Consider the following 24,296-nt stretch of genomic DNA (forward strand, 5'->3'; position numbering starts at 1 on the left):
GTCCAGCCCAAGGGAAAAAGTGCACCTTTTGTCAAAAAATTGGGCATTTCCAATCTGTTTGTCGTAACCGAAAAGGTTCTCAGATTAATAACATTTCTTGCTTTACAGGTGAAAACTCTGATGTTCAATTCATTGACTCTGAAATGAAAAATACTACTATTAATACTGTTGAAATTGTTGCTCCTAGTAGAAATTTGATTGAAAAAGAAATACTTTCTATTCATTCGGTTTCTATTTGTATGGTTGATTCCAATGGTTCGGGACATGTAAAAGATCCAACTTGCCAGGTAATTATTGATCATTTAACAATTGACATGATGGCAGATTCGGGTGCCCCCGTTACTATTATATCTGAGTTGTTGTTCAATACTCACTGGTCTTCCAGAATTACTCTCGAACCGTTGGATATCATACCAAAAGCATATGCCGGGAAAAGCATTGAAATGTGGGGTTTTTTCATTACTAGTGTAACTTGTTTGGGCAGATGTATCTATACAAAGGTCTATGTTGCAACTGATGGAAAATGCATTGTTGGGTGGCAAGATCTTGCCAAAATGGGTCTCAAACTTGTCCCTGGATCTGATTGTCCTGTTCAGATAAATGAACAATGTGATGTTTCCTTTGTTAATCTCATTGATGTAGGGATAGTTAACAGAATCATTTCAGATTTCCCAGAAGTCTTTAATGATTCTGTTGGTATGATCAAGAGCTATGAACATTGCATTCGCCTCAAACCCAATGCTATTCCTGTAATTCACAAATTGAGGAATGTTCCTCTCAGTGTGAGAGATGATTTAAAAAAGGTACTATTGAAGATGGTAGATGAGAAGATAATTGAAGCTGTTGATTCATCTTTATGGGTCAGTCCGATCGTGGTCGTTAAAAAAAAAAGATTCTAGCATTCGTTTGTGTGCCGACCTTCGATCATTAAATCAAAATATTTTAATCGACTGTTATCCCTTACCTAGAATTCAAGAGCTTCTCACCGGAATTGCTGATTCCAAATTGTTAACGCTCTTAGATTTAAGGAGTGCATACCAGCAAATTCCTCTGACCAAATGTTCATCTGAACTCACCACATTTATTACTCCTTTTGGGACCTTTAAATATCTGAGACTCCCTTTTGGGTTGGCAAGTGCCGCAAGTGTTTTTCAAAAATTTATGGACAGCGTGTTATGTAATATTAAGGGTGTGCAAGCATATCAAGATGATGTTTTAATTCACTCAAAGAATGTTGATGAACATAATAAGGATTTACGTATTGTACTATCTCGCTTCAGAGATGTTGGGATCACCCTTAGTAAAAAAAAAGTGCAAGTTTTTTGTGGAAGAATTAGACTACTTGGGTCATTCTATTTCCACCATGGGTATCAAACCCAAACTTTCCCTCACTCAGGCCATTCAAAATGTACCTATTCCAAGCAACGAGGATGCTTTGAGATCATTTCTTGGTCTCACCGAATATTATTCAAGATTTGTCATAAATTATTCCCAATTGGTTCAACCTCTTATGATTTTAATTAAAAAAGATGTCGCATTTTTGTGGAATGATGAGGCAGATTTGGCTTTCAATAACATTAAGAAGGTTATTATAAATTCTCCAGCTCTATCATCCTTTACACCAGGTCTTAAATGTGGCATTTACGTGGACGCAAGTCAGAAAGGCCTTGGCGCTGTTCTTTGTCAATGGAATGGTTCTGTGGAACATACCATTGGTTTCGCGTCAAAGTCACTCAGCAGTGCCGAATACAATTACAGCACCATTGAAAAAGAGGCCCTGGGTTGTGTTTGGGCTGTAGAAAAATTTAAAATCTACATTTGGGGTTCTCATTTTTTGTTATACACTGATCATAAACCTTTAATACATCTCTTAAATGGAAACGGCACTGGTAAAGCCTCTTCGAGGTTAGTGAGAATACTTTCCAAATTGCATGACTTCAATTTCAGCATTCACCACATTGCTGGAGGCAGAAACATGAGAGCTGATGCTCTTTCTAGGTTACCTTTAGAAAATAATGATGTTGTACTTGGAGATGATGTTGAGTGTGTCGTTGCTTCCTTGGAGGATTTAGTTTTCTCCCCTCTCTCTATTTCCGAGGAAGATTGGTTCAAATGTTATGCTGAGGATGAAACTCTTGTGGCAGTGAAGAATCTAATAATTTCAGGCTGGCCCAGAATTTGTTCTCTTCCTGCCTCTTTGAAGTCCTTTGCACAGGTTTCTGAAGATTTGACAATTGTTAATGGAATCATATTTAGGGGCGATCGATGTGTTCCACCTTTAGTTTTACGTAAAAAGTTATTTTTTACAGCACATCAGGGTCATTTAGGTGTAGGCGGGACCTCACGCAAATTAAAGGAACATTTCTGGTGGCCCGCCATGGAAAGAAATGTCAATGAATGGATTGATGCCTGCAGCACTTGCTTAGCATCAGACAAGCATTGGAAGTTACAGAATATATCATTACATAATGTCCCCATTCCTGATGACCCTTGGGTCAAGTTGGCCATTGATTTTTCCGGACCCTTTGAGATTCTTCCTCAATCTCAACGCTACATAATCTCTGTTGTTGACTATTACTCCAAGTGGTTTGATTTTGATTTTTGTACCAACCCAGATTCTATTTCAGCCATGAAATTCTTAGAAAGGATTTTTAGAATGGAAGGTCCCCCCAAGGAGATTGTCAGTGACAATGGTTCGCATTTTTGCTCTAGCGCTATGGAAGAATTCTTGAGGAAGTTTGATGTTAAACACTTAAAAGTAGCCCTTTATTCCCCTGCATCAAATGGTTTAATTGAACGCATGAACCGGTTTTTAAAAGAGGGCATTCAGACCGCTTATTCTTGTAAGATAAACGTTGAGGTTTTCCTAAGGGAAAAAGTTTGGGCATACTTAGTTACCCCGCACTCCACCACAGGCATATCACCATTCAGATTACTTAAAAAAAGGAACCCACATGGTACTGTTTGTCCCTCCTGGATCAAAAATTTAATTTCAGAAAATACTGAATGTCTAGCCTGTTCTGACAAAATAGTCCTTAAGGGTAATGTTGAAAAACAACAAGCTGTACAAAGATGGAATTTTAATGCCAAAGTTGTTTCTAACCCTGAAATATTTACAGTAGGTGATTGGGTCATGTTTAAAACCATGGATAGAGTTAAGAAAGGCCTATCTAAGTTTTCACTTCCTACCCAGGTACTTAAAGTGTCAAAGGGTTCTTTGTTTTTAGATAAGAGAGGATGGCGTAACAAACGTTCACTTGTTAAGTTAACCTCTGAACAAGCCAAAAGCATTCTCAGAACCAAGTGTGAAAATGGAAATCATTCTTTTTCTTTCCTTGACTTGCCACAGTTGGAATCTCCAACTTCTAATGATACCACTTCTCTTTCTCAAGTTACTCAAGTTTCAAAGGAGGAAGTTTCACCTACACTTGAGGTTTCTCTTCCTTTTCCTAACAATTTTGAGAATGATGAAACTACTTGTTCATCCACCTTTACTCACGTTTCTGATGGTATATCTAGAACTCATAGGAATTGCTCTTTTCCCACTCGCTTTAGAGATTATTATTTAAGTTAAGTTTCATTTCATTTAGTTAAGTTTTCTTTCTGCTTCTTTATTTTTGTGAGGAGGGAGAAGATGTGGAGTTCATAGAGTCTTGTAAATATTCTTTAAGTGGTTCACGTGCACCATGTTCTTATGTTGTGTATTCTTTCACGCGCGTCTCTTGAAGAGTGTTTTCTTTCAAGAGACGCATCTCTCGTGACACTCCTTACCTGTAATCTTCAACTGTAGAGTCTGTGACTTCTACAGTTGGAGGTTGCTGTGTGCGGACGTGCTCCTGTGATGTGCCTAGGATTATGGTAATAAAGCTTACCTAACGACTTCCATAACGTCTCCTGATTATTCCTAATAACAAGAAACCTCCACTTTACAACCGCCCATGCAGTTGCAGCTTGAAACCCTACTGTGAAAGGGACCCCAGTTGGTGAGCTGAAGGAGACACGGTAGCCGGCTTCTGCCAGTCCCCAGTGTAGTCCCTTAAAGCGCACTGAAGCTGTACAATTGCCCCAGTGCTACAAGGTTCCCCTGTGCCACGTGCCCTACAGTACACATGTAACCCAAAGCTCACAGGCCACATGATAAGTGCAGTGTGGAGATACGTTGTAATATCTAGGCCTGGGCGTAGTTTGTTGAGATTTGCTACGCAGAACTTCGCAAAGCAACAAAAAAAAACCTGCAAGTGCAGTGCGAACTGCAGTTTGTGCCAGTATTCCTGCAGCTCAGGTAGAAATTCTACCCGAGCGGCAGCTCGCGCTCGCAAATTTACCATTCGCAAGGGGGAAAAAAAATTCTGCTGCACATCGCGAAGCGAAATTTTCTGCGCTCCGCGGAGTGCAGAAAACTCCGCAATCAGAGCAACGTTCATTGCTCAGGCCTAGTAATATTGTTCCCCTGGAAATGGACAACTCGTGTCATGTGGCACAAAACTAACTGATGTGAAAGCTCGTATCCGAGTTCAGATTTTTTTTAGAAACTTTTGAAAGTTTTGATATAATTGTGTTTCTAGCCTGGGTCTTTCACCGGAATGGGATCTGTCTTGACAAGTCTTTGCTTTGCCCCACCTGAAGATACCTCCAACAGGACAGCCTTTTGTTCGCACCTGGATGAGGCAGGATAGGTGCAACCCTTGTCAGTGCAGCCGCTTTCTGTAGACCCATTGAAGCGAGAAGCTTAATCTATCCATTCATTCTGACATGGTGCCCGTCCCTTGGAAGATTTGACTGGTGTTAAACTAGGGAACAAGAACATTTTCCCAACTTTTTTCCTCAATTTCATTCCTACTCGTCTTCCATCTGTTTTTCTTATTTCCATTCGTTGCTATGTCTTTTTATTATATTTCCCACCACCCCTATCTGGATCTAATTACCTCTGGACCTCTACATTTGGATGGTTTATTCCTAGAAGCCCCCCAGTCCCTAGGCCCTCTTCCTGGACCCCTGGTGGAGTTACCCCGACCTTGAGTTCAAGGGGACTAGTGACTGCAGAGCTGGGTTCAAACCGTGCACATTTCAGGCGAAAACCTAAGCAGACCTATTAAAACTATAAAATGCAGCATATATGGTTCAAAATTATATAAACGTATATGACAGTAATGCAACGCACAACTGTGGCTATGATTATTTCAAATATTTGGCCCACATCATTGTGAGTTTCTTCCTAAAATCATTAGTCCAACTGCAAAACGAAATAATGAAAGACATTTACATTCATCAGGATTGCCTTCAGCTTGTCTTCTCTAAATAGGCCTCGTGTGATCGACCTTAGAAAGATGAAAGGGGGTCTGCCCTGCTATAATTTAAACCCCCTTGCCTGCATTCTGCTCACGCATTCTGCACTCGCATCGCCACTTGGGGTTCTCACTCACTGAGTTATCTTGTTCGCGCCTGCGTGAACTTGGTGTGGTGTATCTTTGGGGTAATTTCTTTATTTAGATTTTATAGAATCTGCCTTCATTCGTCGCTTTTCACGAGAAGGGTCGTGGGAGGGGGGAAACAAATCCCTGTAAAACTGCTCCCTGCCCGGAGTCGGCGCCGGGCGCTGAAGAGTTAACCCCCATCTGGCTTTAATACCGAGTGGAAAAACATGGCTCCTTTCGTCTGCCTGTCTTAACAGATTAATCACGTTTCTGAACTTGGGTTTTTTCCCTTAATTGAGCGGTGCCAGGACATTCCTGAAGTATTAAGCATATGCGCCGCAAATCATTTTTATGTCTCCGTGAACCTGCCTCCTCCGACTCCCTAAAAAGAAAGATAAACCCGGCGCCGGGGAGGGGGGGGGAGGAGGGTGTGGACATCCAGTGGGGGCCCTTCTGTGGGTGTTCACCCTGGACACCAGTGAGAACTCCTCTTCCATAGGGTGTCTCCAGGGCGCCTAAAGAGAGCTGTTCCCGAGGGGCACCACCAGGGCACAAGTCCTATAAAAAGAAGTGGGGGGGAGGGGCTGACGATATGCAAATGACCCTGTGACGTCACGTGCCCCACGTGTCCCGGTGTCTGAAAATTACACCAGGACACGTTCAGCTTATTTCTGTGGGCCCAGCTTCGTGGCAGGGGGGACGGCGTCCACCCAGTGAAAAGAGTGGGGGGACGCCATCCACCCGCGTGTACCCCCGACATGAGCCCTGGGCACCACTGTTTCCTAGCCGGAGCTGTTCCAGCGGTGTACCACTGGACCTTAGTGGGAGCTCTTCCAGCGGTGCACCACTGGACCTTAGGGGGAGCTATTCCAGCGGTGCACCAGTGGACCTTAGGGGGAGCTATTCCAGCGGTGCACCACTGGACCTTAGGGGGAGCTATTCCAGCGGTGCACCAGTGGACCCCTAGTGGGAGCTCTTCCAGCGGTGCACCACTGGACCTTAGTGGGAGCTCTTCCAGCGGTGCACCACTGGACCTTAGTGGGAGCTATTCCAGCGGTGCACCACTGGACCTTAGTGGGAGCTCTTCCAGCGGTGCACCACTGGACCTTAGTGGGAGCTATTCCAGCGGTGCACCACTGGACCTTAGTGGGAGCTATTCCAGCGGTGCACCACTAGACCTTAGTGGGAGCTCTTCCAGCGGTGCACCACTGGACCTTAGTGGGAGCTCTTCCAGTGGTGCACCACTGGACCTTAGTGGGAGCTATTCCAGCGGTGCACCACTGGACCTTAGTGGGAGCTCTTCCAGCGGTGCACCACTGGACCTTAGTGGGAGCTATTCCAGCGGTGCACCACTGGACCTTAGTGGGAGCTATTCCAGCGGTGCACCACTAGACCTACGTGGGAGCTATTCCAGAGGTGCACCACTGGACCTTGGTGGGGGCTCTTCCAGCAGTCCACCAGTGGACCCTACCGGGGGGCTGTTCCAGCGGTGCACCACTGGACCTTAGGGGGAGCTATTCCAGCGGTGCACCAGTGGACCCCTAGTGGGAGCTCTTCCAGCGGTGCACCACTGGACCTTAGTGGGAGCTCTTCCAGCGGTGCACCACTGGACCTTAGTGGGAGCTATTCCAGCGGTGCACCACTGGACCTTAGTGGGAGCTATTCCAGCGGTGCACCACTGGACCTTAGTGGGAGCTCTTCCAGCGGTGCACCACTGGACCTTAGTGGGAGCTATTCCAGCGGTGCACCACTGGACCTTAGTGGGAGCTATTCCAGCGGTGCACCACTGGACCTTAGTGGGAGCTATTCCAGCGGTGCACCACTAGACCTTAGTGGGAGCTCTTCCAGCGGTGCACCACTGGACCTTAGTGGGAGCTCTTCCAGCGGTGCACCACTGGACCTTAGTGGGAGCTCTTCCAGTGGTGCACCACTGGACCTTAGTGGGAGCTCTTCCAGCGGTGCACCACTGGACCTTAGTGGGAGCTCTTCCAGCGGTGCACCACTGGACCTTAGTGGGAGCTATTCCAGCGGTGCACCACTAGACCTACGTGGGAGCTATTCCAGAGGTGCACCACTGGACCTTGGTGGGAGCTCTTCCAGCAGTCCACCAGTGGACCCTACCGGGGGGCTGTTCCAGAGGTGCACCACTGGTCCTTAGTGGGAGCTGTTCCAGAGGTGCACCACTGTTCCCTAGTGGGAGCTGTTCCAGAGGTGCACCACTGTTCCCTAGCTGGAGCTCTTCCAGTGGTGCACCACTGGACCTTCGTGGGAGCTATTCCAGCGGTGCACCACTAGACCTTAGTGGGAGCTATTCCAGCGGTGCACCACTGTTCCTTAGCAGGAGCTGTCCCAGAGGTGTATACAGAAAACCAAAGCACACAGCAGCAGACCAAGGTTTAGCACATCAACTTCTTCTGTTTCCAAGTTTCTAATGGTGCAACCACTCTCACCATCCGCCGCCAAGGATGTCCGTCAAAACCAATTTTACAAGAGAGTTGAGGTGCACTCAATGAAGTCAATGATACAAAAAGTCCATAGATTTTGTCTAGCTGAGCTCGTCATGAGGCACGGTGGCCGTGTGCTCATGACGAGCTGAGCTTGTCATAACGGTTGCAATGCTCACAAGCGGGGCGAATTCCCCTGTTGTGCTGAGCGTTCCACAGAAATGGGTGTGGCCGTGACTAGCTCAGTTCGTCATGAGCACAGCGCCACCGTGCCTGCGTGACGAGCTGAGCTCGTCACGAGCACCGGGGCGCTTTGCGTGCCACCCCTCCCTCCAGCACAGTGGGGGAATTACCCCCTGCTGCGAAGGGGTTAATAGGTCTGTATCTGGGACCCTTGGTGGAAGAAGCTTTCATCAGTCAGTAGCGTGGACATATGGTGGAAGCTTTGATGAGTCTGTAGGAGGGACACTATGTGTAAGCTCACATAGGTCTGTAACACAGACACTGGGTGATGGAAGCTCCCTTTGGTCTGTAGTTTGGACCTGGTGTCGAAGTTCCAGATGGTCTGCAGCACTGGACGTGTAGGGCAAATCTGCAAAGATGTTCAGACCCTAGATATGACTATTCATTTATGCTTTGCCTCCTTTATTCCCTTGTGTTACATATTTATTTTTACAATGTTTTTTTTGTTGTTGCAGTTTTGCAGTTTTTAAGTCTCGCCGAGTCAGCCGCCTAGGCAGCGTCGCTGACTCTTCGAGACGTGCTTTATTTCGGTATAGGCTGTAAGCTCCGCCCATCTTTTTAATTGGCTCCTGTAACTGTCCTTTGTAAATATTGACGTTTGATTTGTTAATAGGCTTGTTAGTCCCTCCTTAGTACCTCCCTCTCCTGTTACCTCCCACGAGGACTGTCCCTGTTACAGGTGATGTTACGCAATATGGTTACTGTCACCAGTCCTGAACTTATTTCCTACAACGCTTTGATTTCTGGTGCATTCCTCTAATTAGTGCAGAGGAAGCAAAACAAGACTCCAACATCCAGAATGTATTTGTTTATCCCCTAAAAGTCCAGGAGTATAACCAGTGGCCTGGAAGAAGGTGGTCAGTCGCCATTTAACATTTACAGTCGAAATTTTATGCGCGAGATTTCCCTCGGAGACAATATTTGGCGTGAGAAATAGCTGGGACGGGACAGGGTGGGTCTAAGGTAGGGGTGGGCAGAATTTGCATAATCGCGCTACGCAAATCTCCGCAAAACGGTAAAATATCTCCGAACATGCAGAAATTCTGCGAACACGCGGAATTGCTTGTTCGCGATCCTTTTTTCTGTTCGCAATCGCTGTTTGCGTGCTCGGGGAGAAATATCTAGCAAACACGCATTTGAGAACGCGAACAAGCAAAAAATGTTGCGAAGTCGCAGAACGCAGAATTTTGGGCAATTTTGCGTTCTCCACGGAACGCGAAATTGCCCAAATTCCGCGTGTGGAACGGATTTTGCCACTGAGGTCTAGTCTAAGAGACCTTTGAACTCCGGCAGCCCAGCCCCTCATCAGCCATACGACGCCCCCTGCAGTCGCGGCTTTAATGTGCTGGGAGGGTGTGGAACAACACTTGGGGGGTGGGGAGGGGGGCTGGAGAGAGTCTCTCAAGCCCTTAACGCTGGCCGACCCTACAATCCCTTCAGCCCTGAGTTATCACCTCCCGGCCCAGCTGTAACGAGGCCCTGGGAACCCCCCAGGACTGATGACTGATTCCCCACTTGGGCCACATCTGGAAAGTGACCTCCCCCCCCCCCTCCCCCCCCCCCCCCCCCCCCCCCCCCCCCCGGTCCTCGGCAGAGGCCTGCGCGGGGGCAGAGGGGTACCTGCTGCTGACATTTAAATCATTGCAGAACCCCTGGCGGAAGGTGGGGCCCGCTTTCCCGGCAGCCGGAGGGGAGTGAATTTATAATATGCCAACTCTCGCTGTTTTTGTGGCGTCTCTGAGATTTTTTGTGTCTGTTTTTTCTGGACAATGTTGGGAGTCTCGGCTTTCTCGTGTGCCCGCCCGCCCTTAAACTGTCGGTGGGAGGCGAAGAAAGCCCCGTGGTGTTACCTCCTGGCCTCTACTTGGAGTATTCCAGAGGTGGAGCGCCTGTAGCGCCTAACCTTTGACGCTATATACAGAGTACATGTTCTCAAGTCGTGCTTATGACTTGTGGGAAGCCCTGGGTGTGGGTCGTGGAGGTGCTCAGGGCACTGGTTATGCTCACGCATGCGTGGGTGGTGTTACGCTTTGGTCTGGTTGGATCTCGCGGACAGACCGCCTTTTGCTGTTTGTTGTCGAAGACCTTGTGGACAGTGGGCTGCTTGCTTGTCACTCGTTTTCTGGTTTTCCTTCCCCTTCTAAGGTTTGGCCCACCACTGGAGCAAAGATGTTTCACATTCTTTTGAAGGACCGGATTTTTAGCCTTCTATTGCTCCCTTTTTGGGGGGGGGGGGGGAAACCTTTTTCGTCCAGCACTAAACGGTAGTGCATGTGTTTTCCAGCTCTCTTCCTCACGTGCTCTTCACTGCAAAATGCCCATGCTGCATGTTGCTCTCTCCCTCCTGGGCTGCTGTCACTCTTATGTGCTGCTCTCCTGACCAATCCCTCTGCTGTGTTGCTATCTGCGTCATGTGCTCCTGTTCCTGCCCCGATGGCGGGTTTTTTCCATAAAGCGCGGAGTGGCATTTACCACCCGCCCCTTTAAGTAAGTTAAGCAGGCCTCCATTTTCTACTACCAGTGTGTATTAAAACTGTCCTTTTCACTGGCTACTTACCCGTAATTAAAATAGACCACCTTCGTCCACTGTCCAATTATCAGTACAGCGGCTCAAGAAGGCTTCACTGTCCACTTAGGAGGAAATGGAGGTGACTGCCCTCTTAAATTGCCCCCTGCACCAGTAACTTAAAGAGACATGCCTCTTCCACTGTCCTAGTACCAGTGCCAGAAGACATTTTTGACTGCCCAAGCATGATTAACTAAAGCAGACTGCCCTCGTCCACTGCCAGTCCATCAATAACTAAAGTCATGCTGGTGATGTTAGATCTGTCGGCGGCGTTCGACACCGTTCCCCATGATGGTCTTCTCGCCAGACTTTTCGAGATTGGCCTACGGGGGACGGTGTTCGACTGGTTTTCTTCTTTCCTAGCCGGCCGCCGGCAGTCGATCTGGGCCCCGCCGGATTCCGCCGCGATGCCGCCTCTGGGAGTCGGGGTCCCTCAGGGCTCTATTTTGAGCCCGACCCTCTTTAACATCATTATGACCCCATTGGCGGCGTTGGTGGAGTCGCATGGTGCCCAGATCGTATCCTATGCGGATGACACCCAGCTCCTCTTCTCTTGTAAGAGAGGAGGTGACTTTGATGGGGAGAGTATTCGGGATTGCCTTGGGGCTGTTTTTCACTGGTTCCATCTAAACAGCCTTAAGTGCAATTCCGACAAGTCCGAAGTCCTCTTCTTTGGGTGCGACACAGAACCAGACTGGCAGACCTGGTGGCCACGGGATATGTTCCCTCCGTCCTGCTCCTCTCAGGTTGCTAAGAATCTGGGGGTGAAGATGGATAACAGGCTTACCCTGAAATCCCAGATCCTGGGGGTGTCGGGCGTTTGCTTTGGCATCCTCAGGATGTTGCGGAGGTTTCTTCCTCTGTTATCCGTGGAACATAGGACGCTGACTGTCCAGGCTCTGATCGGGTCCAGGTTGGATTATTCCAACGTTCTTTACCTGGGCCTCCCAGAGTACTTGTTGCAGCGGCTGCAAGTGGCACAGAATGCCGCTGCCAGGGCAGTCTTCGGCCTTAGCAGGCGCTCCAGGGCCTCGGGTTTGCTGGCAACGTTACACTGGCTTCCTATCCGCAAGAGGATTGCCTTTAAGGCGCTGACCTTGGCTTACAAAGCCCTTCACAAGGAGGGAGCCAAGTACCTCCAAAAGAGACTGGTCTTTTATCATCCGACCAGGTCTCTAAGGTCGGAAGCCTTGCACCTTGCGGTTGTCCCCCGGGTAAAGAAAGCGCGCCTCGGAGGCCGCTCTTTCGGACGGCTGGCATCTCAGCTGTGGAACTCTTTACCACTGGCCCTACGGGGACCGACCAGTCTACTGGCTTTTAGGAAGGGCCTCAAAACTTGGCTGTTCACTCAGTAGCCGGTCTTTCCGCGATTCTCTGGCCCATTCTTCTGTTAGTTATTTTATTTTGGTGTTATGTTTCTTATGTTGCAGTATTGTCTCTTTCTCCATTAAAGCGCCGGGACACTCTTTTTGAGTAGCCGTGCGCTATAGAAATAAATAAATAACATAACATAACATAACATAACAAAGCAAACTGCCCTTGAACTGCCCTTTTATCAGTAAGTAAAGCAGACTGCCCCCTGTCACCAGTGCCAGAAGACATTTTTGACTGCCCAAGCATGATTAACTAAAGCAGACTGCCCTCGTCCACTGCCAGTCCATCAATAACTAAAGCAAACTGCCCTTGAACTGCCCTTTTATCAGTAAGTAAAGCAGACTGCCCCCTGTCACCAGTGCCAGAAGACATTTTTGACTGCCCAAGCATGATTAACTAAAGCAGACTGCCCTCGTCCACTGCCAGTCCATCAATAACTAAAGCAAACTGCCCTTGAACTGCCCTTTTATCAGTAAGTAAAGCAGACTGCCCCCTGTCACCAGTGCCAGAAGACATTTTTGACTGCCCAAGCATGATTAACTAAAGCAGACTGCCCTCGTCCACTGCCAGTCCATCAAGAACTAAAGCAAACTGCCCTTGAACTGCCCTTTTATCAGTAAGTAAAGCAGACTGCCCCCTGTCACTGTCCCAGTGGCAGTGCCAGATGAAGACACATTTGCCCTGCCCAAGCAGCATTCAGACTGCCCTCTGCCTAAGGGAACCCAGTATGGGGGGAGGGGGTCTCTTTGCCCCCCCTCTAATTGGGAGAGCCTCGTCGGATGGATGAGGGAGGTGCCACAGCTGGGAACGTGAAGCAACCCGGAAGTGCTGAGGAGGGTCACCGGTGGATTCTGTGCCTTGAGAGCAATGGAGGGGAGGGAGGGGGCACATGCATGCGGGTGGGGGCGGTGGACGTGGACCGGATAAGTGCATTAGGAAGGGGGGGCACGGTGTACCCCAGTGACAGCCCTCCACATGATGGATGCAGGCTGCTCCAGGCTTGGGAAGAAGGAATGCAGACAGGGAGTCACTGTGAAAACAACCGCTAATGGGCCTGTGAGAGGCACCCCGCAGTGAGGGGGGGGGGGGCAGGTGTCAGCCCCACACACACGCACACGTCCGCGAAACCCGACCCTCGCTCTCTGTCCACGTGACAGAGCTGGTACACTCATCAGGACCAGGGGGAGGAAGGGGTCCACTCTCACCCCCATCCCCTCCCCCAAACAACTCTGAGGAAGATTGAGTGAGGCTCGTGCAGTCCAGCTGCGCCCCACTTCCGCCCCAGGGACAGTATGGATTCTAGAATCTATTTGACAATGCAGGGTTTAGTGTGTACACAAGCTCGGGGTTCTAGTTCCACCCTAGGGGTCCGAGGGTTGACAGACTTTTTTATTTTTTATTTTTTTTATTTTAAAAGTTTTATATAGCGCTAGCTAGACCCATAGGTATCAGGGCGCTTCACATACACACTGTGAAAAACAGAAGGGCCTTACATTACCTAGAAGGCTGACGGTAAGTAAGCAAACCACGGATAAAGAATACAGCATGAACCATAAATAACTGTGCAACGGAGGGGGAGAGAATAAAAAGAAATAAAAAGAAAACAAGGTGATTAGCATAGTCCGTTCACCAACAATCCTTGGCTGGGAGTAAACTCGGAATATTGAGGTCTAGGTTAGTTGACGTTGTTCAGGAAAGTCCAGGGGTCTGTGTGTGGACAGGCTGTACTCCATAACCTATTTTGCAGTCCAGGGGTTGGAGTATGTACAAGCTGGTCTTTCCTAGTCCGGTAGTCCTAGTTTTGACAAACTGCGCTCTAATGCCTCCCCAAGGGTCAGTGTGTGGACAGGCTGTGATTTGTCGCATTTGCCGCATAATCCATCGTCAGCCGCATTATTTGCAGATTTTAAGAAAAAATAGTTTCTAGCTCAAACGGATCAAAAGTTACTAAAAAGTGGTGCGTTGTTCGCACGCAGTTGAACACTCTTTGCAATGGTTAACTGGTCATCTTTCAGTTGCTTATTTCTGAATTTGGTTCATAAACTGGTACAGATGAGATGAAAACTTTGCCCAGGCAGTATTTACCATAAGTAAACATTACAATAGAATGAAGTAATACTATTAAACAATGTGCCGCATTGTGCACCATCAGTTGCGTTTTCTGGGGGGGGGAGGGGGAGGCGTGTGTGTGTGTGTGTGTGTGTGTGTGGGTGTGTGTTTTTTTTTACATACTGCAATAGTTGGTTACAGGTTCGAGTCCGAACAGATGCGTACAGCCCTTCATGCTCTCTAGGTGGATAAAAAGTGTACCATTAAGTTGGGTAGCAATTCATATCTTTTATTCAGTGAAAAGCTATCCGAGAGGGTGAACGTGCGCTTTATGAATACATATGTTCTAGTCCATGGCTTTGTCTTCAGAAGTTGTGAGTCTGTCCTTGCTCACTGTCCTTGTGGCCTGTGTGGACAAGCTGTGTCCAGTAACAGCACTGCTCCATGGTCAGGCCTCCGTGTTCGCAAGCAAATTTTCAAATTTTCTTGACACCCACTTTTAATTAATTTTCTAATTTGATTTTTATCTAAGAAATGTACAGGCTGCTTACATCTTGCGTTTGACCTCTTTAAAAACAAACATTGTATATTTTTCATTGGGGATTGGGGGAGAAGACGGTTCATGATCAGAAGAGGGTACTTACTGTAAGTTGTAGTTACATGCCATTGTAAAGTCTGCCACTTTTTAAATGGTATTGTAACACTTTCCCGGTCCAAGATTAGTCCTGGGGAACGAGTACATTTTGTACTTTCCCTGTAGTAAACCTCAGAAGCCTTTTTTTTGCTGCCAAAACCATGAATTATGTGTAATTTGGACTTGGCCAAAAACATGGTGGTAGGCGTAAGCGTATTGAAAATAGAAGTGCTTGTTTTTCTCCATCATAAATCTACAGCACTTAATACAACTTCTGGCAGTGTCCTTGCATGACCTTGAGGTTCGAGCATAACTTCTGCACCAAGTGTTTGATGCTGCTCAGGAGATGCTGAAGCAGCACGTGCAGCACGGATGCATGTCCTTACTACGCTTGCTTTTTCAACGCGTGCCTTTACCACGCAGATTTTACAACGCAATTCGTAACAACGACTTGCGTTGGGGGGCGCTGGATAGTGAATAGTTTAATTTACTATTCCAACTCCAGTCCCCGTGGATAGTAGGGAAGGTTTTGGATAGTAAATTAAACTATTCCCTATCCTACAGCGCCCCCCAGCGCAAGTCGTTGTAACGACTTGCGTTGTAAAAGTTGCGTGGTAAAGGTACTGCGTGGTAAAAGTTGCGTTGTAAACGCTGTTCCCCGAGCAGCACTGCAGATCAGCATCAGACCAGTCAGTCAAGGCCACCTCCTAATGCACCCCACTTCTTGCTCCCCCACAGACCTCCAGGACTTCAAGTTTGACGCCCAGCATGTGATCGAGGTGGATGAGGGGAACACAGCAGTCATCGCCTGCAACCTGCCCGAAAGCCACCCGAAGGCCCAAGTCCGCTACAGCGTCAAGCAGGAGTGGCTGGAGTCCTCCAGAGGTGAGTGGCCATCGTCTGTGGATCCTTGAGCCCAAGGCGCGATATGTCCTCTTATGGGGGATTTGTAGGATGTGGTGTGTAGTACTGATCTCCACTGAGCCGTGCCCTGCCACCCTACAAGCCAGGGCTGCAGTGGTTTTCCTGTGGTGCTTCTCAGTACCACTGTTTGTTAAAGACCGACAGTGTGGCTGGCCATGGTTAGGCACCTCAGTTTCAAAGTTAATATGCGAGTCCTTGATTTGTGCAAAGCGCGTCTGGAGCTTGCCACACGTATGCTCCACTGTTCAGCAGATACCAGAAGTTTTGAAGAAAAGGACGGTGCACCAAATAACTGGATTCAAAGAACTTCCAATGTATCCAAAAAATGAGTCCTTTATTTTTTTTTCATTCTTTAAAAAGCCTCAGCCAACGCGTTTCGTTCCATTGGAACTTCATCAGGGCTCGGTGATCTCTTGAGGTCCTGGAAAAGAGGCCCCAGATCGGATTTTATAAACGTATTTCTGGACTCGTTCTATCGTTATTTGGTGCACTGTTCTTTTCTTCAAAAATTCAGTCCCACTGTTTGTTTACCAGTGGTTGTCCTTCTAGTTATGTTCTTTCGGTAATGTGCTGTTCTTTGTTTGATTACCTTAGGAAAAATCTCGGTAGTTAATTTGAGAAACGAAATGCAGTGGAACCAAACACATTGATAAAAACGTCAGTATTAGGGGTTAGGGTTACCAACAGGAGAAAATATAGAAGACCAATAAAGACTAGTATAATTTAAAAAAAAAAAGAAAAAAAAAGGTTGGCATATTCTATCGGTCTGGGTTTAAGGTGCTACCGCCTGCCATTCAACGTAAGCGCATTAAAGCGCGACAAATGAAAGATGACTTCATTGAAGGAGCCCTTGCCTTCAGTACAATCCTGTTTTATTTCTATTTCAACCAATGGTTGGATGGAAAAGTAGCTTTCATTATAGACAATATTTAGATCATATTACCTAGGAAGAAGGGAGAACTATAACAATGGCTCTCTTCTATCCAACCTTTTTGACAATAAACAAAAAGAGAGTGGTATTGAAGACAATGGAGCCTTCAGTATAGTCTGCCTTTCTTTTTCTATGAAATGGAAAAAATACTTATTCTGGCACCACTTGGGAGATGCTGATTCAAGAGGGCAACAAGAAGAACCTGGGTGGAGGGAAAAGTGGTGAAATGAGAAGGGCACAGAGGAAGAAGGGAAGGGCAGTGGGGACAGAGGAAGAACAGAAGAGAAACAGAACAAGACATAATGAAGGGAAGCCAGATGGAGCAGACAGAGGCTTGTAGCTGTAAAGTAGTCCCTCAGGCATTTCAATGCAAGCTCTTTAGTGGAGGTGGAAGGATACAACCAAACAGCCATTAGTATTATGTGAGAGATAAATATTCCAGGGGACTGATTCTAGACGTGATTGGCTAAGTTTCAAGCCAAAGGCTGGTTGAAGAAAGCCACTAGTTCAAAATAATGAACCCAAACTCTACTCTTTTTATGCTGTAAGCAATAGTTCACTTTGACAGCTGAACCTTCGAAGCAATAGGTCTCTTTGGCAGCAGCACTGTCAAAACCCAGACATAAATAGGAAATGGGAGGTATGTTACTTATATTAATTTTACCAAACTATAAAAAAAAGAAGCGGGAAGGGTGAAGTGAATTTTAAAAAGGAAAACAACACAGTAAAGATATAAATTACAGGAAAGGATCTGGTATGGGGCTTTTTTATTTATTTATTTAAAGAAACACCCGAGGTTCAACTAAAAATTCGTAATGAAAAATTAATTAAACAACTAGAGCTCAGATACTGATCGCTTCAAGAGTAATCACCCGAGATTAATCTCCTAGTGTTTAATGACCCGGAGATAAGCCCCTTGGGCTAATTCCTAATTCCCAACAATTAAGCTGGTACCAATCATGAGCTGTTCCAGCAAGAATCTTGTGCCTTGCTTCCTTTCAGCTCGAATACCTCACTGATGAGTGGTGTTAGCAAGAATGTGCATGCTATCTTGTTTGGGCTTACGCAAGTACAAAAATCGAGTGCATGAACCATAAATGAATAATCTTTAAGCTGTGCTAAAGCAGGGGGTTGGTGGGGTCTAGTCGCCATTCCATCTTGGTTTAAGCCGTTACCAAGTATGGCGCCGTTCTATTGCGGCTCATCACGTCCACTTCCTTCTGGCTCCGTCAAGTAACAACCAATGAATTATTTTGGCGACAGTCTTCCATTCAGCCACTTTGACTCCATCGTCAGCCAATGGTGATCCCCTGAGGGTCTTTGATCCCACTCTCTCTGGACTCCAGCATGGAGTAGCCATGATTCTTCCTCCATGAAGAAGAAGAATTCGTACTTGTATAGCGCACTCATACCCTGAGGTGTCTTGGCGCTGTACGCATACCGCTGTGGAACCCTTCCTGACTTTTCCCTGTGAAGTGCCCACTCCTGGGCACCCCCAAGGTGCAGCCAGGCATCCCAGCGCTGTTAATGCCGTTGTGGAGATTAAGCAAGCTATTGCCCAGAGTTGTAGAGTAGGACCCATGATTAGAATAGGCACCGAAGCGAGAATTATCATGTCCGAGGAAATTGAGCCCAAGACCCGCCGAGGCGGGAATTGAACCCTGGTCCCGGGCCAGACCTCTGCATCAGGGTCTGCCGCTAAGGGCTTTGATCTCGCTTCCTTGGGACTCGCCCACCTTTGAGGCTTCTAGCAGTGGCTTCCGTTTCACCCCCTTTGGTCTCCTGAAAGTCACCTGTGTTGAGTGGTTGTCCACACCTGTTGGACCAGGGACTTCTGCATCACCCTCTTTGGTCTCAATTATTTTACATGTATTCAGGGTTTTTTTGGCACTTTTTGGAACGGTCTCTATCTCGGCTCACTTGGCGCAAGTAACCCCTCTGAGCTGTTACGGAGCGTGCTGCTCCATCCGGCCACCTTGAACCCCAGTAAGCAACAGTCATCGAGATGACCTGAAATACCACCATCTTTTCCCCGAGAGTGTTGAGGAGGAAGGAAAACAGAACTGTACAAACGATGAAGAGGTCTCTGCGGTCAAAACCACAGAGTCGATACAACAGGACGCTGGCCCGTGACTGCCACATTATCGTTTGGGCCCCTTCCAGTCCAAACTTAATTCCACATGTAAACTGCGAGGTTCAGACCATGCTTTTAGTCATACAGCCTCATTCTCTGCCTCCGTTAGCTCACAGTTCCAAACCGGCGCCACAGTGTCAACCCAAAGCAAAATGGCCGCCGTCTGTATGCTAGCAAAGGGATCAGCAAATGTATTCATCAAGGTAATTTTCAGATTTGCATTTCAATTCTGGGGGAGAGGAGTTGGCCTAACGGCTAGGGCGCTCGACCTCGGACCTGGGGATCTAGGTTCGAGTCTCGGTAACGACGCCAAAACCTCCTGTGATTCTGGGCAAATCACTTACAGCCTGATTCATCAAGCTAAATTGCACTCGCAAAGGGCAAGATTCTCAGAATCTTGCCTTTTGCGAGTGCAATTTTTGCATTTGGGATTCATCATCCCAAATGCAAAAATCGCTATTTAAGAATTCGCATATTTGCGAGGAATTGGATTTAAGGAATCTCTAATAGAGATTCCTTAAATGCAATTCATCAACCAATTAGAAATAGCGAAATCGCAATATTTGGTCTCAATTTACCACCAAGTCTGACTTGGTGGTAAATTGCGAAAATAGTGTAAAAAGCACTTTAGTGCATTTTTTTCTTTTGCATGTTACACACACACATGTCCTTTGGACATGTGTGTGCGCAACACCTGTTCAAATGTGCATTTAAGGGGTGCTACAGGGTGTCCTTTGGACACCCCTGGCACCCTTAAAATCGCTATCTTATTTGCGAGTAGCAAATTGCTACTCGCAAATAAGGGATACTCCCCATTCATTCCTATGGGCCTTTTGGCCCATAGGAATGAATGGGGAGTTATTCCTTATTTGCGAGTAGCAATTTGCTACTCGCAAATAAGGAATGTGTAGGAATCGCTATTTATTTAGCAATTCCTACATGAATACCGTTTTGCGAGTCCTCAATAGCGAATTGCTATGATTCGCTATTAGGGGCTCGCAAAACGGCCCCTTGATGAATCAGGCTGTAAATCTCCCCGTGCCTAAAATGAAAGTGTGTCCTCATGTAACGTAACTGGAAAATATGTAAAGCGCACTGATACCTGATTCGGTTCGGGTCTAGATCGCGCTATATAAAACTCTGCAAAAAAAAAAATTTCTTACAATATTCTAATCAATCAAATTGATTGATTTGAATATTGTAAAAATTGAAATGCAAATCTAAATCTGAAAATTACCTTGATGAATAAATTCCCTTTTCTGGAACTTTAAACCCTATACTGTTAGTATCTGCCCAAGCCCGCAAGGGTTTATTTGTATTGGTTTCTCCCACCCCCCTCTCTTTAGAAAAGGGATCAGGCACTCCAAAATCAATAGAAAAAGACCTCTTAATTCTCAGCTCCAGAGGTTTTGAAAGAGAGCTTGGCGACCTAGATCAGGGGGCTCAATTGATTGACAGGGGGCGTGGCTTGTTCAAGGATCAAGCCCAGGCCTGCTTTTTGATGGGGTATATGTGTGGAAACTGTAAATGCCCCAAAGAGTTGATGGCCTGGCCTGATGAATCAGGGTTCCATAGACACTTGCGCACACCTGTGTGCAGCCTAACGTGCCTGGAGCTGCAGGGACAGCAGTCGGCGCTATCTGCGATCACTTGCAAAAATAAAACCAAAGCAGAGCTGGAAGAAATGCAGGGCACCTTGGCGGGTCAGTGCACTTGCTGCATGCGGGTGGGATGTTTTAGGATGGTTGGTTGCGGGGCTCTGTGTGCACCCCCTCACCCCCTGCCGATACCCTCTTACACACAGACCCTCCTGCTTAGTTTAGGGAGGCGCAGTATGGAATGCAGTGTTGTGATTTTGGAACCAGTCTTCGCAGGGTTCACTGGAAAGATTTCATGTTTCTTCACCCTCCATTTAGCAAACACACAAATTCGTGCACTCACAAAACAAGCCCTATTCTAGTGAAATGCAAGCATACCAGCCCTCTCAAGCATGTACAAGCACTCCTTCACCACCAGACCTACACCAACCCAAATAAATACGTGTGGTCTAAATCAGTACACACATGCACACTTTCTTCAATGCGCCCCATATACACCTGCATGCACAGAAACAAACACCTATACACCTAATGCACACTCTTCATCTAAATCTGTGGGTCACCTAGCATCACTTCTATTTTGCCTCCAATCTCTCTCTCTCTCACACACACAAACATATACACACACCTACACCCATTTTTGTTGACTGTGTGTGTTCAGGAATTTATATGTGCCTAAGGTTACAGCAGGCATATACCTGTCGTTAAAGTCGTGTCTGTAGGGGACATGTGTGAGAGCTGTACCAGTATGGCCCCAGGGGTCTCTTCACTCATACATCTTTGCCTTCTCTCTTCCCCCAGATAACTACCTGATCATGCCATCCGGGAACCTGCAGATTGTCAACGCCACCCAGCAGGATGAGGGCACGTACAAGTGTGCGGCGTACAACCCCGTGACGCAGGAAGTGAAGACCTCTGTGTCCAGTGATAGGCTGCGTGTGCGACGTAAGACCCTCTTTTTACATAAGTATTATTGTTTGTTCCACGTCAACATAAACTTTGTGTGCTGTGGTCTTAACCAAGCAGTACATCGCCTTGGCTTTGGAACCAAGCTTCATGGCACTTCCCAGCTGGCCCTAAACAATGGCTGCTATTTCTATGGTCTTTCCTCCTTCTACATTTTGCAACTTAACCTCATTCCATAGAGTCAGGCACGCAGAGGCTGCATTTATCAAAAAGAAACCTGCATCCTACACAAACATGTTGACCCACGTGAAAGGAATGCTCTTTTTCTGGTTCACCATTGCATGGAAATTGGAAACTTTGCAAAAACATTGGTCTTTTGAGGTCAAACTTTGCTTCTGCAGTCACACTAAAGTCTTTCGTCATTGGCTAATACTGGTTTCCTGACCTTAACCACCTTCTCCTACTTCCGCTTTAGCACGGACGACCACATCTGCTTTTCCTGGCTGTTAACTTTCTTTAGAATTCCTGGTCCTTGCCTGATTATATCCTTTCAATCTTTACCTTCTTGCCCTTACCTTTTCACCACTCTCTTCTCACCTCCTGACCTCTCCGTGCATCTGTGACTCCGAGTGTTACCTTCTTCTGCTCTCCTGAACATGGTTTTCTCTGGTTTTCTAACATAGTACTTTACTGTTCTCCTGGCTCTGACCTTCCTCTGGTTTCCTTGACACCATCTGTGTCTTGTCTCCTGGCCACCTCTCTTCTCACCTCCTCACCAAACTTTTCACCTGCTAACCTGTCCATCTCCACATTATAGTCATTTGCCCATCATTTTCATCTGGTCTTCTGTCTATGGCCCTTAACTGTTCTGTTGATGATAGCCTTCTTGTGGCACCACCATCCATTGTTCATCATCCCTGGCCACCTTTTGGTGTCTTAGTGCATCTTCTTCCTGTGTTTTTTCTTCCTTTGTTTGGTCTGACACATGTGCACAGTTTCCTGGCCACCACCTTTTTATCTGGTTTGATAGCCTCTGCTTTTGCCTTGTTCTAGATGTTTTCAGTGTTTTTGCCATTCTCTGTTCTTTGCCTTCTCATCTTCTGGTCTCCACCGCCCTCTGGTATTTATTTAACTCTTGTATTTTTTTTTCCTTATCTTGTTTATTTTCCTTATTTTCTGAACATGTGCGAGCACCTCAACTGTCAGTGTAGCTCACCACCCTCTTCTGGGTCTGGCTCTTCAGCACAGTTGTCTGTAATACATTTTGTTATGAATTCTTTAATACCTCTTTAATACTTCTTTAACAATTTACTAATTCTCTCCTGGTCTTTGCCGTCTTCTGTGTCATTTCACCTCCTGCTTGTATTATAATCATTAAGGGGCTAATCTATGCCAGGAAAATGCACTGAATCATCATAATGTCAGTGTATACAAAAAACAAACCCTTTTCATATTTTTTCAATGCAGTAGGATTTTAGAAATGTGTTGTCAGGGCTCGAATGCAAGGCATTACCACCACCATGACAACCATTAATAACACCACCATCATCCGAACCCACCACCATTACCATCACCACCTTTAAGAATGCCCGAGCTTTCATGCTTTATCAAATTCTTCCATCACTTTGTTTGTTGCGTTTTGTTGTGGTTGATTCTTGATAGATGACAAGGTGTAGCCAAGTGGTATAATCATGTAGAGGTTTATTTATAATCTATAGGTTGCTCCATAGTTGATCTTATGAAGGTATCTTAGTTGATAAAGGGAATCCCACCAGGAGCTGCATGACTGCTGCTCAGCCCACTCTCTCCAACTGTCATTCTCCCTTACAAGCAAGCACTCTCACACATTCCAAACATACTGTCATCAGGCATTCTATCATTCTACACACACTACTCATTCATCCTTGCTGAGCAGCTGTCTGAGAGGATGTACTAAGATAAATTAGATTACTACACGTTTCATGCACAAAGTGCTTTGCAAGTGCCATTACATGGGTACTGTGCTCATTGTGCCATAGGACTCATGCTGTACCTCACTGACTACGTCTAAGTAGGCCAACAACGGTCTGGGGTTGCTTGTCTTCCCAGCTGGATGGGATTTGGCCTGATAGTTTGGGTTGGATTGTTTCTATTGGAGCAGGACAAACACTGATTTACATATGGCTGTTCTCTGTCTAAAATGGCACAGTAGGTGGAAAACAATGGGCTAGCTTGAGCGTTCGCCAGTGTCTGATATTAATTCAAGCATTCCTTCCATAACTTTGTTGTTGGTTGTAGTTACTGTACGAAAGCCAGACTTATTGGCTTTGCCAGTGTTTGTTCATAGTTTTGCTCTTTATTCCTGGGACCTGGTGTAACTTTGATGGGGAAGTATGGGTGTATCACTGGAGCCTACTATTCCAGCTCATGGTCCTGTATGTGTTTCCTTCTTTCCCATGTGCCCGCCAGGCTCCACGGCGGAGGCGGCTCGTATCATCTACCCGCCGGCCGCCCAGACCATCATAGTGACCAAAGGCCAGAATCTCATCCTGGAGTGCGTGGCTAGCGGGATGCCGCCGCCACGTATCACCTGGGCGAAGGATGGAGCCGATGTGGCTGGCTACAACAAGACGCGCTTCCTGCTCAGCAACCTTCTGATTGACGCCACCACCGAGGCGGATTCCGGGACGTACAGCTGCATGGCCAGCAACGGCATTGGAGAGGCGGGTGCCGCGTTCATCTCCTACAATGTGCAGGTCTTCGGTGAGTACATGGTTCAGGGACCCCTGTAGGCTATTTCTGTCTGGTTTTCATAACTGTGGTGCTTTGGAAGTATCACTACATTACTCGTCCAGTGGGTTTTGGCTCTCCAGCGTAAGCCAGGGAAGGTATCACTCGAACCGCCCCCGTTGCTGCCTGCACTTTGGTGATTTTGGAAGCTGAGGAAGGTTGGCTGTGGAGTTGTCTGAGACTGGGGTTGTGTCATCCAACTAGTGTCACCTCCATTGATAGGTAGCTTGTGGTCTGGGACTAGAGAAGTGAGTCAAGCCCTTGCCTAGTTCCATGAGCAGTGGAGCTGTTGGGTTGGTTAAAGTCGACT

The 24,296-nt window shown here is 46.9% G+C and overlaps 1 protein-coding gene across 1 annotated transcript in view; it reads left to right on the plus strand.

Moving 5' to 3' along the window:
* Positions 1–24,296, plus strand: part of BOC (BOC cell adhesion associated, oncogene regulated) — a 136,217-nt gene that overhangs the window by 89,848 nt on the left and 22,073 nt on the right. The window contains exons 4-6 of the mRNA XM_078656627.1: positions 15,463–15,609; positions 21,113–21,256; positions 23,666–23,959. Coding sequence (XP_078512753.1) covers positions 15,463–15,609; positions 21,113–21,256; positions 23,666–23,959 — 585 coding nt within the window. The remainder of the gene's footprint in view (positions 1–15,462; positions 15,610–21,112; positions 21,257–23,665; positions 23,960–24,296) is intronic.

The sequence above is a fragment of the Lissotriton helveticus genome, chromosome 8, assembly GCF_964261635.1.
Source record: "Lissotriton helveticus chromosome 8, aLisHel1.1, whole genome shotgun sequence".
NCBI lineage: Eukaryota > Metazoa > Chordata > Amphibia > Caudata > Salamandridae > Lissotriton > Lissotriton helveticus.